This window comes from Lasioglossum baleicum, chromosome 6 (assembly GCF_051020765.1).
Source record: "Lasioglossum baleicum chromosome 6, iyLasBale1, whole genome shotgun sequence".
Classification (NCBI taxonomy): Eukaryota; Metazoa; Arthropoda; class Insecta; order Hymenoptera; family Halictidae; genus Lasioglossum; species Lasioglossum baleicum.
Genome location: NC_134934.1, coordinates 4,895,582 through 4,909,574, shown reverse-complemented (window position 1 = coordinate 4,909,574; position 13,993 = coordinate 4,895,582). Strand labels below are relative to the sequence as shown.

At 47.7% G+C, this 13,993-nt stretch overlaps 1 protein-coding gene across 4 annotated transcripts in view; it reads left to right on the top strand.

Moving 5' to 3' along the window:
- The window catches only part of LOC143209820 (uncharacterized), a 42,750-nt gene extending 29,422 nt beyond the window's left edge, over positions 1 to 13,328 (top strand). Inside the window, exons 6-8 of one of the 4 annotated variants that reach the window (XM_076425996.1) lie at positions 4,440 to 4,615; positions 6,097 to 6,415; positions 7,251 to 13,328. In XM_076425996.1, the coding sequence (XP_076282111.1) occupies positions 4,440 to 4,615; positions 6,097 to 6,415; positions 7,251 to 7,612 (857 nt within the window). In that variant the 3' untranslated portion in view covers positions 7,613 to 13,328. Of the gene's footprint in view, positions 1 to 4,439; positions 4,616 to 5,120; positions 5,207 to 6,096; positions 6,416 to 7,250 lie in introns of those variants that run through there. The other 3 variants (XM_076425998.1, XM_076425997.1, XM_076425999.1) reach the window with 3 other exon arrangements.
- The last annotated feature ends 665 nt before the right edge of the window (positions 13,329 to 13,993 follow it).

Here is a 13,993-nt window from a genome sequence, read left to right as displayed (position 1 = left end):
GACATCTCCGTCTGTCCGAAACACTCGTCGGCGGTGAATCTTTTGTGAATGCATCGGGCGTCTGCGGTTTCCGTATCCCACTGCTTTCTTTGCCGGTCGAGGGCCAAGAGACGAGAGGCAAACAGAGTGTGCCGGGTACGCGGCTCTCTTAGCGCATCGTCGTCGTTTCGAGTGGCTGTCGTGCGCGTCTCTGATTTACAATTAGTTACAGGCAAGCTGTGCTTTACGCGCGCGCTAGCACCGTCGCGACGTTTTTCCATTTTCACCGTAACTTCGGAATCAAAATATCTGGCGTACATCCATAGACATATAGAGATAGACTGCGCCGTCTTATGGGCGAGTTGAAGCCCACAATGGCGGCGCGCGGTACAAAGAGTGAGAGAGAGAGCATTAGCCGGGGTCCATAGCGCTCTCTTTCCAATTGATGTATTTATTGATGTTTTATTTTTGTTTTTTGCCGCCATTGTGAGCTTCAGCGCTTCGTACAGGCCGCGCAGTCTATCTCTATATGTCTATGCGTACATCGAATTAGCGTGCGTCATTTTGTTTCTCGATAAATCGAGTAAGTACTAGAGATGACTGTTTCACGCCTACTAAGGATTTAAGGATCCGTGAGAATACAGACCCGTGTACACGGATCTGCGGATACGTTCGAGTCCGATAACTGATGCGTTATCGTTTTTCGATCGAACGTGTCGGACGGATTTAAATTCGTACTACATACACGGTTCACGTCTACTTTCGTACACGTTCGAAACCACGATCTCTAGTAAGTACCATAGTTTCTTTTTTTCGAATTTGATATTCGAAGTTGATTTTCGGCGCTTGGTACCCGGCCAGCCGCGCATCGTCGTCCCACGTTTGCAGGATTCTCTTTTATCCCCTGACCTTTTCTTGTCCCCGCTTCGTACCGAGAGTTCTCTTATCGTAGGTCCGCATCCTGCCCTATCTTTCCTCGTCCTCTTCGCTTACTATCGCTCTCTTTCCCTCTGCTTTGGCTCCGACTCCATCTCCATCTTCGATGTCCCACCGTTTCCCTGCGTCTGCGTGCGTGCCAACATTCCTCGTAACTCGGTCTTGTATACATCGAGTCCCTCCTCGCATCTTTTAGCATCGCGACGCCACTTCCAAGTTCGACCCTCGTCTGTGTACGACTCGCTCTCTCCGTTCCTCTTGCCTCCGACAAGGTAATTCGACTCTCCTATTCTCATTCCTCGTTGCTTCGTCATATTCGTCGGACGTCGTCGGCTGAATATTCGGTTGCGAAGAATCCCATCGTTGCTTCTCGAAACGACGAGCGACGGTACTCGTTTCTTCGGTTTCGAATCCGTCCAATGGACGCCGTTCGCTAAACCGTCGCGTCGCGTCGCCGTCAGCGAGTCCGTTGCTTGCTTATACGCGATATCCGATTGCCTCCCAGCCTTGTTTCTGCCGGATGCGCGACCGCCGTACGCCGACCTCTCTTCGTCTTTTCTTTCTTCTCCTCTTTCTTCTTTTCCTCTCTTTCTCGTTCTGTTTCGACTCGCGTCGTGTCCGCTTGCCTGCGACCGAGTAACGCGAGACGAAAGCACGCGTATTTCTCATCGGCGTCGACCCCAATCATCGAGTTCACCGAGGCAACTCGAGGAAATCGCGGAAGGTACATCGCGTACGCCGCGCTGCGTACGAGGGTCGTCTGAAAAGTTTTGAGCCCAACATGGAAACAAGTGTTATCTCGGTCAAATCAAGTTTTATTTTTCAACATAGTCTCCTTTCAAGGGGGTAGACTCATTTCCAGGATTGCAAGGGTGCGGGATGCGCGTTCTCATTTCTCAATAATGCAAAGATGGGGCTTTTCAGTTGTCAAAATCGAGATAAAAGATCAATCCAGACCGCGATCTCCCTAAAAAGTCCTATTTTTACGTTTACGAGGCGTTATTTGTAGGGGTGTGCGAGTACTCGAATTTCGAGCCGAGTCGAGCGTTTGAATTTTTCGAGCTACTTGAAATCGACGAACTGTATGAAAAAAAATGCGAACTACTTCAAACTACTTGAAAAAGTCAAACGGCTCGAATTAAAAAATTACGCAGAATTAACTCATAATATCAGTACCTTTATACCAATAGCTTTTTTTTCTTTTATGCATGTCCTTTCTTAGTAATTTATGTGAAGTCTTTATTCTATTGTAAATGGACCTCGGTCCGTGCATAATAAATAATAATAATAATAATAATAATAATAATATCCGATCCCCTCGTAAAACTTCGATCTACTTGAAAATGAATTTTTAGCTCGAAATTTTTCCAATTACTCGAATACAGTAAAGTCGCGATTCTTGTCAAACAGCCTGTGTTCTGCACGGTCAACTACGTGTGTTACGCGCGGTAACTCTAAAGCTAAAGATCTGTTCGAGCTGAGAATTCAGTTTCGAGTAGAACGAAGTTTTACTAGGGCTCGAATATTCGAGCCGTTTGATTTTTTCAAGTACCTCGCATTTTTTCGAACAGTCCGACGATTTCAAGTAGCTCGGAAAAATCAAACGCTTGACTCGGCTCGAGCAATCGAATCGAGTTTAGTTCAGCTCGTAAATAACGGGTATACTACGGGTGTAGCTGTCGCAGCTGTATGCTCATGAATAACGCAAATTAAAATAGGACTTTCCGGAGCGATTGCGAACTAGATTGATCTTTTATCTAGAGTCTTTCACTACTGAAAAAACCCCATGTTTGCATTATTGAGAAATGAAACGCACATCCCGGACCCTTGCAATCCTGGAAAAACGAGTTCACTGCCTCAAGTCACAATCCACTTTTCCCAGCGATGTTCTAACCTTTTCAACCCTTTCAAATAGTAGTTGGCGTCTTGCTCCGTAAAATAGGCGTTCACGTATGCGATGACCTCCTCGTTCGATGAAAATCTCTGTTCTCCAAGCGAAACATTAAGCTTAGGAAACAGGGAAAAGTTTCTGGGGGCCAGATCCGGTAAATACGGTGGGTGGTCAACCAATTCGAAGTGCAATTCTTGAATTTTGGCCATGGCGACCGCCGAAGTGTGAGCAGGTGCGTTGTCTTGATGGAACAGCACTTTCTTTACGAAAACACTGACATCGCCTGACGCAAACGACTGCCAAACAACGATTGATCGTCCGAAATGCCTGAAATTTTCACTGGCATCTTTCAAAGCATATTACGTTGTAGTTCCAGAATGGTTTTGACGGGTAATGTCATCTTCATGTTGAGGCTCAAAACTTTTCAGACGACCCTCGACCCTCGTATGTCGAGAAAACGGTAACGTTCCCGTTTCCATTTACATTTCCATTTCCATTGCCAGTCCGGTTTTGCGTACGCGAGGATCACGAGCTGGCTATTATTATCGTTGAACTCCGGAAATTCTGATAACGTCGTGTCCCTCTACATCCTCTGTCGCGTTTGTCGCTGTTTGCCGCGTTTCCTGCGTCCTTCCTGCTCCGACCGTACGGAAAAAACTCGTCGAGAGTTTGCACAAACGTTTCTGGAAGCCGGAGTAGTTCGAGAACGACGACGTCGGAAAACTACCGAAAACGAAACTATCGATACTCTATGTTATAGCCTGCGGGGAATACCTCCGCGACGCGATAACAATTCTGCCCGAGGTTTGTCGGTCTTCGCCTCGGAGCGTCGTAGCCTCGACGACGCTACTCCCTGTGAACATTGCACAAACGAAACGTTAAGCGACGAAGACGTTCGTTTCGATTTCCCAGGAGACATTATTTTACCATGATGTCGTGTCCATCTCTCCCCGTTGCTCCTGTACCTACCGTATCTACTACGTACTCAGCACAGGCATGTCGAACTCGTGTGCCACCAACGGTCTCGTCAAGTATTATAAATAAAGAAGACACACATTTTTTGAATTAAATTAAATTTTTCATATATCTGCAGTCTGATTTTCGAGAGTTGAGACCTATTGGCCATAAGCCACTGTGCACATCGGGTCTCAACTCTCGAAAATCAGACTTTAAACAGATCGATCTATCCGACACACGTATACATATATTTAAAATCATACAGCGGGTCTTTATGAAAAATAAACATTAGAAGTTTATCTTCTCTCTCTTAATACGTTTGGTAGGTTCAAAATAATATAACGGTATTGTTAAATTCTTCTAATATTTGTACTATTTGCAATTACGCCTGCCGATTTTTGTCATAAATGCTGTCTATTCCGCTGTCTATTTATAATTTTAAGAACTCCAATGTTGTCGAAGGTTAAAAAACCATATAGACCGCGTGCGGCCCGCGTGTTTGACATGCCTGACCTAGTAGTATACCTAGTACATCTCCTGTTCTAATGGTTTGCGATCGATCCCGGTTCCTGTCCATCATCGCAGCCCCCTCGCCCTACTGTAACCGTGTTGAATTTGTCCCTACCGAAAGACTGCAAAGGCAGGCATGTTTGAAAGTATACGAAACCGTGCACAGTGCACAACATCGGGACGGAATACTTTACGGATGGCCGCGAGTGCGTGAATTGCGGCGCAGTTTCTACTCCACTGTGGCGACGGGACGGTACCGGCCATTACCTCTGCAACGCATGCGGTCTCTACAACAAGATGAACGGCATGAATCGGCCCTTGGTCAAGCAGCCGCGTCGATTGGTAAGAAAGGAAGGAAGCGGAATGGTCGCGCGAGCGATCGACCGCGGGTCCTTCGTTTTGCGGCGAATCTACGCTGCCTTTCCACAGTCCTTCTCTTTCCCGGAACGGCTTTTAGGCTTTGCGGGATTTTTCGGGCTTTTTTCCAAGGAGAAACATCGAACCGAACGGTTTCGAGATACATACGGTTACACGATACAGGAGCCTGTGTGGAAATTCGCCTTACGCCTTTTCCCCGTTGCCCGTCGCCCAAATTGTAACTTGGCCAATTTTACCAATTAGCCATTTAGCTCTGTGCGCCTGCCTTGCACTCGCGTCGGCTAGCGTCGGCTCTCGTCGAACGCGAAAACCATGATCGAGAAATCACCGTTTGGATTGACCGAGAGCCGAATCGCGCGCGCGCATTCGATCGAAAGGCAAACCAATGAACGCCAACCGCGCGCACGTACATACGAGTGCCAAAGCAAAGAGAACACCCCTAACGTTTGGCATCCTGTCTCTGTTTCAGTGGCGGACCAGGCGGATTTCTACAAAGGCTACTGTGGGTATAGTGGCGCCCGTCGCGCCTTCGAGGAGAAATCGAGCCGCCGTTTGGTAGGTGTTTCCCCCCAACTCTGCTCATTATCATTCTCTTTCTCTCTCTCTGTATCTCTTGCTTGCGCGCGCGCTCACTTTCTCTCTTTCTCTCGTCTTCCTCTCTTCTTCCCTTTTCTTCCTCGTGTTCTTTCTCTTTGTCTCTTGCATTACCTCTCTGTCTCTCCTATTATTTCTCCTCTTCTGGTTCTTCCGAAACAGTCCTCGAGTCCTGGCGTGCCATAATTCGTCAATTCGTTGTCGATACTTGTCCACCTGTAATTCGATCTCACCGTGGCTCCTTCTTTTATCCATCTTTCGTCGTTCTCCGCTACACACTTCCCGAAAGCTCAGAGAAGACCAACGACGCGCGTTTCTCATCGTCGACTAGTGTTCGTGACGGCAACTTCTTCTAGAACGTTTGTCGTAGCTCCAAGGTGCCACTATACCCATGGTACGATCAGGATTTCCTCTTTGAAATCATGCATAGCCTGGAAACAATTGTAATTTTGCTAGAAACGAACGCGTTTGCGCGATTCACCGACGAAAACGGTCTTTTACAGGCTACCGTGATTTCATGCTGGAATATACTGTGTATACGCTATTTCGTGCAACGAAATCTTTCAAGTTGAATCTTTGCTTAGCGAATAAGTTTTTCTCCTGACCGTTCTTACGTTGTTCGATGTTCTTGCTCCCAATTTGACCTTCTTCTTCTTCTTCTCTCTCTCTCTCTCTCTCTCTCTCTCTCTCTCTCTCTCTCTCTCTCTATGCTTGTGCGTGTGTGTGTCTTTCTCTTTGTATCTTTCTCTCTATCTCTGCTTTTGTTTTTGTTTCCGTCACGCTGTTAATCTCAACGACGCGACGCAGAAAGCTCGGAAGACACGTTTTAAGAGAATTTCGTGTTTTCACAGTCCGCTTCAAGACGCGTCGGCACTGTCTGCAGCAACTGTCAATCAACGGTAACGTCACTTTGGCGACGCAATACCATGGGTGAACCGGTTTGTAACGCTTGCGGTCTATATTACAAGTTGCATGGCATAACTAGACCTCCTAACATGAAGAAGGATACCATTCAGACGCGAAAGAGAAAGCCGAAGGGTGGCATGAAGTCCACGGATACACCCCTTTCAGGTTCCGCCCCTCCCTGCGCAAACAACAACAGTAGCAATAATAACAACAATAGTACCAACAACAACAATAACAACAACAATAGTTTAAAAATGGAACCCGGTAAGTAGTCAGGTTGTTACGTTAGGCAGAGCCAATACCGATTAACGCGTTCCGTGCCAAGTCGATTTTGCTCGATTTTTCATTCAGGCCATTTGCTTTGTTGTGTACTGCATCTTCTATAATACTCATTCTTTTGGTGGGAATATATTCTACAGTCTTAAACTTGTTATGAAATATATATTGTTTAACGCATTAAATCATTACTGTACTGTAGACTCTCGTTTTCAGCATTGCAAGGGTGCGGGCTACGCCTTCTCATTTCTCAATAATGCTAAAAATGGGCTTCTTCAGTAGTGAAAAGCGCTAGATAAAGGATCAATCTAGACAGCGATCGCCCTTAAAAATCCTACTTTTACGTTTACGAGGCGTAATTTGCATTATTCGGCAGCGTGTAGCTGTCGCAGCTTTATGAAAATAGATACAGTGTAATATTTAATAATGGATCATACAATTCGTGAACTTTTTCGAGAGGTTAGAACAATTGGTTTGCTGCACAATGTGAAAAAGATTAGATTCTAGGCCGTAATCGCCTTCAGAAGTTCTACTTTTACGTTTACGAGGCGTAATTTGTTCAATATACAAATTTCTTCATAAAGCTGCGACAGCTACACGCTGCCGAATAATGCAAGTTACGCCTGGTAAACGTAAAAGTAGGATTTTTGGGGACGATCGCAGCCTAGATTGATATGTTGTCTAGCGCTTTCCACTACTGAAAAACCCCCATCTTTGCATTATCGAGAAATGGGAAGGCGCCCTTGCAATACTGGAGAAACGGAGTCTACTGCCTTAGCGATTTCACTTAATGACTTAATGATTTCACGTTTATCCTTGACAGATACGTACGGTGTGCAAATTTGTTACGGCAGCACGCTTTACCCTAATCCCCAGCCATCCGGTCGGATCGTTACGTACCAACCAGCAAGTCCCGGAATGTACTACGACATAATGCAACAGCAGCAGCAACATCAGCAGCACCAGCAACACCAACAACAGCATCAGCATCCGCAACTTCTCGAGACGCATTCGCCGAAAGTGGAGTGTCCGTCACCTTGCGCGAACCGATCGCCGGATCATCACCAACTCGCTACCCCTCATATCGTTACTCTCGAAAATTCCTCGCCTTCCGCAGCAGCCGCGAAAATGATCATCGACAACGGTCACCTGGACAGACCAACGGTAGTTTCCATATCCTCCTAAGGGTTGTTCTTTTTCGCGAGGACTCAGCTGCGCGAACTCCGAAACAGGAACCTGACTTATTTCATTTTCAATCTCGTTTTCGATCTCGATTTCGTTCTCGTTCCCGTTCTGCTTCGTCCCGTTTGCGAAGGTATCGAAGACAAACAAAAACTGCAACCAAAGAAAGACGTACTCCGCCAGTAACGTCTCCGATCGTTTTTCGTTCGATTATGTAAATAGCGATACCGTTGCTTGCCTATCTCTCGTTTTATCCGCGTAGGAATATGTCGTCCTTATCCGAATGGACACTGTTCGGTTTATTTCCACGATGGAATCATAAACGTAGGCAAGTGCAATCGATTTCGAGGATAAATCGTGTTTTAGCCGGGAGCGAGATACACTGCGAGAATCGGCGATCGATTTGTACAGGAATGACTCCTGTAGAACGATCTTGAGGAATCGGTATAGACGATCGAGAACGGATCGAGTCGCGTTGGACCTCGTCTGATCGTTTCGAAGAGGAACGTTCGCGGACCGAGTTGTGTGTTGGAACCATTTGTGTGATCGAGGAAATCGAAGATCCACGCTTCCGACGTTGACGGCTAGCGAGCTTGTAAAAATTGAAAAGACTCGTTGTAAATAATACTGTCGCGCGACGGTCGTGTGCGTGTGTGTTTATTTTAGAGTGTGCGTATGCGGTATGCGTACGCGATGTGTGAGATTGATCGTGTGTGCGCGGGTGCATGTGGGTGCATGTGTGCGTAGACTGTATCCTTCGCGTGGAATAATCTCGAACGCGTGCTCGTTGAGATGGTAGCTAGATGGAACTTGTTTCGATACGTTGGATCTTGCTGCCGCCTACGTTCGCGCCCCATCGATCGACGAACGCGGTGGAAATGATACGCGCTCGGTGTCCTTTGTAAATATACGATAACAAATTACATATTCAACGTAAACTTTAAGCGTAATTAGTTCGGTAAGCTGGCATGCTTGATAAATAATTACATTTACTGTCTCTGTGGGACCACGGTGAGCGTCACGGTCTTCGAATACAGCGAGGAACGGGCATGCGCGTTCAGAACGTTATCGAGGCTATTGTACCGCGTTTAGATCAACGAGGATCTTCCGAAAATCGTTGTCGTTCTACGAAAATCGGCGGGAAACAACGGAGTTGTACGAGGCGACGCGAAGCGAAAACTTTTTGCGCATTTGTCAAGTGAGCTGTATCGTCGAGTCGGTTATTTTTAAATAAAAAGGGATATTTAATGAAAATGATTAGAGTGGTGACCGTTGCTTTCACGGGACAACACATTCGGTGTCGACGGAAGACGCAAAGAAGCTTAGGTGGGTGGGGGGGATCCATCGCGACCGCGAGAACGCAAACGAATACAACGAACCTGGCCAGCTGGCGAGGAGAAGTCGGTGTACGGCCAGGAAAACTTCAACCCTGTGTGTATATTCGGCGATAACGCGATATCTCGGTTAATCTCGGTTAAAGGTTGGGACTAGAGCGAGGAACGCGGACATTGGCGTAGTCGGTTAGGGTTCGGATATCGAGCACCTCCCCTTCGACGCGATACGCTTCGGCGGACGCTCCTCTCGCCTGTCACGTCGATTCTTTCGCAAAGAGGAAAAAGTCGGCTGGCGAGAACACGGAAAAAACGGACGAACGTGCAAGCAAAACTATGCGAGCACAGGATCTCGTTACGGTTCTCGTTCAACCGTTGTTACCCGTTGTTACCGATGTTACGACCGTGTCTCACCTGACCGTCTTATCGGTGGAATCCCGTGTGTGCTCTGTAAGTATGACGACACCCTGTGCTCTCGAGCCGAGCTTGGCTCTTCTCCCGCTGTTTTCAACGATAACGCGATGCGCACGCTCCGTATACGAGTACACCTACTTAGTTGCTGGGTGTATATCTCGTTCGCCACGGTGAAAAGTAAACCGATCCCGAGTCGGTGACGGTTCTCCGTTCTCAGGAAAATACCTTCCCAAGACCGAGCAATAAATCCCGAGGCTCTCCTTCGTTTCGGCGGGGAGGGAAATGCGAGCGAGAACAGAGATAACGGGATGGTTGCGAAGGGGAGCGAAGAGAAGGGAGGGGAAAGGGGAGCAAAGCAAAGCGAAGGGAGGAAAGCCGCGAGGATTGGCTGAAAGTTGAAAGGGGACTATATGGAGGAGGGTAGCCACCCCATCGATGGGGGCGTGGAGGAATAGTCGGATTGATCGAGATAGCGCGGTCGGTACCAAGATGGCGACCGGCGAACAGAAAGAAGAACGAGATCGACGGGATCGACGCGCGATGCGATCTCGTTCGTCGCTTGTCGTTCGTCTAATCGTAGTCGGTCAATATTTGACGGGGTCTCTCGACTCGACCGCGGCCGCGACTGCGACCGTGGCGGAATCGAAGCTTCGGTGCGACGCTACTAGGCGGCAGGAGGCAAGCGTCAGACGTCGAGCGGCAGCCAGCAGCCAGCAGCCAGCAAGCGGCAACCGTTCCGAATCGTCGACACACCTTGGCTGCGCACCTGTGTCAAGCCGGATCGCGCCTTGTACCATCTTCGAATACTCTCTCGAACCGTAACGTAACCCGCGCAGCTCTCGCGAGTCGACCGTTGACCGTCGACGCGGTACAGATCGCGCTTGCCGTCCGATATCGAAGGGGTAGCTCGTTCCCACCGAAGAGTCCTCTTTTCGGTCTTCAGTTACGGTAAGTCTCGATTTTTCGTTATTACCGGCTTCTCTTCAATTTCAGACCCCGATCTATTTTTTCTCTCCCGTCGACCCATCAACCCGTCGTTCTCCTCTTACAATTCATTCGCGTACCGATATCGCGGAGGACCGCGAACCGCGAAACGCTATCAGCGCAGTTATTCCATCACAAAAATTCAACGCGCGAGCGAAGGAGATATAGATTCAGATACAGATACAGATGCAGATATAGATACAGATAGAGGGAAAGAGAAAGAGTGAGAGAGGGGAGAGGTAGAGGGTAGGAGGAGGAGAAAGTAAAAAAACTGATAACGCAACGATCGGAATGAAATTGAAAAGAATGCGTGCAGGATTTTTGTCGCAAACAGGAAATAGACGTCGCGGAATAGTGGAAAATCGTGGAACGTAACGAACACGAAAAACCAATTGATAACCGAATGAAAAAAGGAGAATCGCAACGCTCGAGAATAGGAGACGACGAGACGACGAAACGATGCGTGGCGCGAGGCGTGGCGAGACGAGGCGAGACGGGCAGAACGAATAGCGCAGTATTTGGAAAGCAGTAAGACGTAACAGGGCCCGTCCGCCCGGTAGCACGCGTACCGTCGAAACGAAACACTTGTGTTTTACGTTCGATTCGGTCGACAACACTTGTGGACTCGTCGTGGTTTGTCCGCGAGCGGTTATTTCGTTCGCCTATCCTTACGCACGCGTTTTCCGGTCGCGCGAGCGATTTGACGTGTTCGTTTCGTAGCGGGCTTTCGTTCGTTTGTTCGCCGCGTCTTCGTTCTTCGAATCGCTCTTTGCTATTCGCTTTGACTTTTTGAAGTGTTCTTCAAAAAGATTTGGGAACACTGTAACTCCGATGGTTTTGTTCACGTTCACGTTCACGTTCACGCTCACGTTCACGCTCACGTTCACAGTTCCGTTCTGGTTCACCGGGTGGAAGTAGATCGATGGTCTCGACGATGTCTGGCACGAAACTATTCGATATCGAGGAGAGATACTCCAGCAGCGCAGATATTTTATTAATCGTTAAGCACATAGTCGCCGTAAGATAATGGAATAATATCGGGCACCGACGATAATACTGTTTGTCGCGGCGCAGGCTAATTATTCGGGTCTTGCGGCTCGCCCTGGTCTGGCTTAGATCGTTTTCCCTCCCGCCAGAGTCAGACCCGACCGAGCAAGAACCGAGATCGCGTCCCGTTGTAAATCTTTCTATGGTCTTTTCATTCGATGTAAAACGGTTCGAGTTGTGGGACAAGTTGTTAGCAATGGGTAAATCCGTTAAGTCAATTTCGTTGGTTCTGCTACGGCGAGTCGTCTTGTTTCAGCAGAAATCATGATCGGCCGATTCTATTTGTTCTCGCGGTGTTGTCGACGAGATTTCACGCTCGCAAAATGCGATCGCGTGGTCGAGATCGGATATATCGTACGATAAACAATTTGATTTTCGGTCGAGGGTAGAGAGTTGACGATCGACCAGAATTCGATCGCGAGTAATTACACGAAACGAGTTTCGGAGAAGAAGATTGCGTAACGCGCGGTTGCGAGCGCAGCGTACCTACATAGACGCGTCGTCATCCCCACGGCTCTCGCGGACTCTCGATCAAACTCGCGACGATAGATACGGCGAGCGGGCGTGATCCCGCGCACGCCTACCTGCTGCTAAGCCGAAAAAATGTTCGTTTTCTCCGTGATGGTTGACGATTGACGGTTGCGAGGTTGATGGAACAACGATAGCGCTCGAAGGCCTACGAACACGATCACGTACACTCTCGCGCACACATTCCCGTACAGGCGCACCTACGCGCTTACCTACACGCACACCACCCTGTCATCGCCAGGGATTTTCACTGTCGCCGATAAGGATTTCCTACTCGACTGATAAAGAAATGACCTCGTCGCGTCCGCGATTCCATTTAGCCGTGACGCAACCCTTCGCGCGACACGAATCGAGGCGGTTCCTCTGAAGATGTGTTTCGGGGATTCCTCCGGCAGAACTGTCGAGAAACCATGATATCCCGGGAAACGTCGTTGTACCGTTGAAACATCGAAATGTCGAAACGCGATGGTTTACTTGCCAGAGGCACGATTTCGTCGACGAGTCATCTCTGTCTTCCTCTGCGAATTCCAACGTCTCTTTTAACTTCGTCTCTGGAAATTGTGTTCTCTTCGTGCTGGAGATTTGCTAAGCCGCGGTAGTTCGAGAATAAGGTCCGAGAAAGGTCCTAGGAAGGGTGTACGAAGCGGTGGACAGGTCGGTGTTCTACCTGTTCCAGACTTGCCGCGGAAACCGCCGGAAGTTGAAACGCGCCGCACGCGGATTACCGCGTTCACCCGCGTCTCGATCGATCAAGAAACGAACTTAATCGAACCGATTCGATCCGATCCAATCCCGGCAACCGCGTTCCCCTCGTCGGCGAAACTCGACCGCGAAACCAGAGGAACGGCCCTACGCGTTCCTGGCGGACCCGACGACTGAAATTATCATTTTAGCTGATATACTAGCTAATGTAAGGATGCAGTTTTATCTCTTATTATCATGGGAAACGAGATAAATCGCGATAGTGCCGTTTATTTTGACAACGGTATACCTCTCACAGCCAACACGGCCGACCTCCTAACCGGTGAGGTGGTCGTGCGCGGACGTGACGTTTACGGTTCACCGATTACACCGCGGCGATATTCACTCAAAACGTTGGCCTTTTCGTCTTATCGCGAGCTATCATCGTGCTCTGTTCTCATCCTAAGCAGGGACTCGGCATCTACCGAAATCCCGATGTATCGCGTTGCGATCGCGAAGAAACGCTCGCTTGATACCCTCGATCGTACGTTTATAGTAGAGATCGCGGTTTTGAACGTGTACGCGTGATACGTGAACCGTGTAGTACGAATTTAAGAGGGTACATCCGTTTCTAGGATTGCAATGGTAGAGAATGCGCGTTCTCATTTCTCGATAATGCAAAGACGGGGGTTTTCAGTAGTCAAAAGCGTTAGGTAAATGATCAATCTAGACCAGGCCTGGCCAACGCGCGGCCCGCGGGCCGCATGTGGCCCGCCAGGCGATTTTATATTTCTATTGAAACTTTTGTTTCTTGTTGTATGTATACAAAAAATATTAAATAAACGAAGTATCATTGTTATAATGCGTAAGTGCGACTATGAATCCAGTTCTATATTTTATATATCTTTGATATAATTGAGTTACAATGCAACAATGAAATGAAACAAATTTTTGCGTCCACATCAAAATTTAATTCTTACAATACTTATATTACATCCGAGAGATATTCCACACAACTTAAGATATTTTGCACGAGTTGTAAGTTGTAACTGCTTTTGGATTCACATATGTTCGTGAAACATTTTTTTCGAAGATGAAATTTACAGAGTTCATCACGCGGTTCATTAACTGATGCCAATTTAGAGAACCAGCTAACAAAAGATGTGCTACGTCGAACATAAATACAGATTTACCAAAATTAAGTGAAAGAAAGGATAAACAAATATCTCATTCACTAAGACTCGAGAGTTAATTATATTGACTCATAGTATAACAATAAAGTTTCATTCATTTTGCATTTGTATTACATTTTTTAGAAAGCATGTTTGCCTAAAGTGCGGCCCGCTGTAACGTTACCAAAGTGGCCCGTGAAACCATTTGGATTGGCCAGGCCTGATCT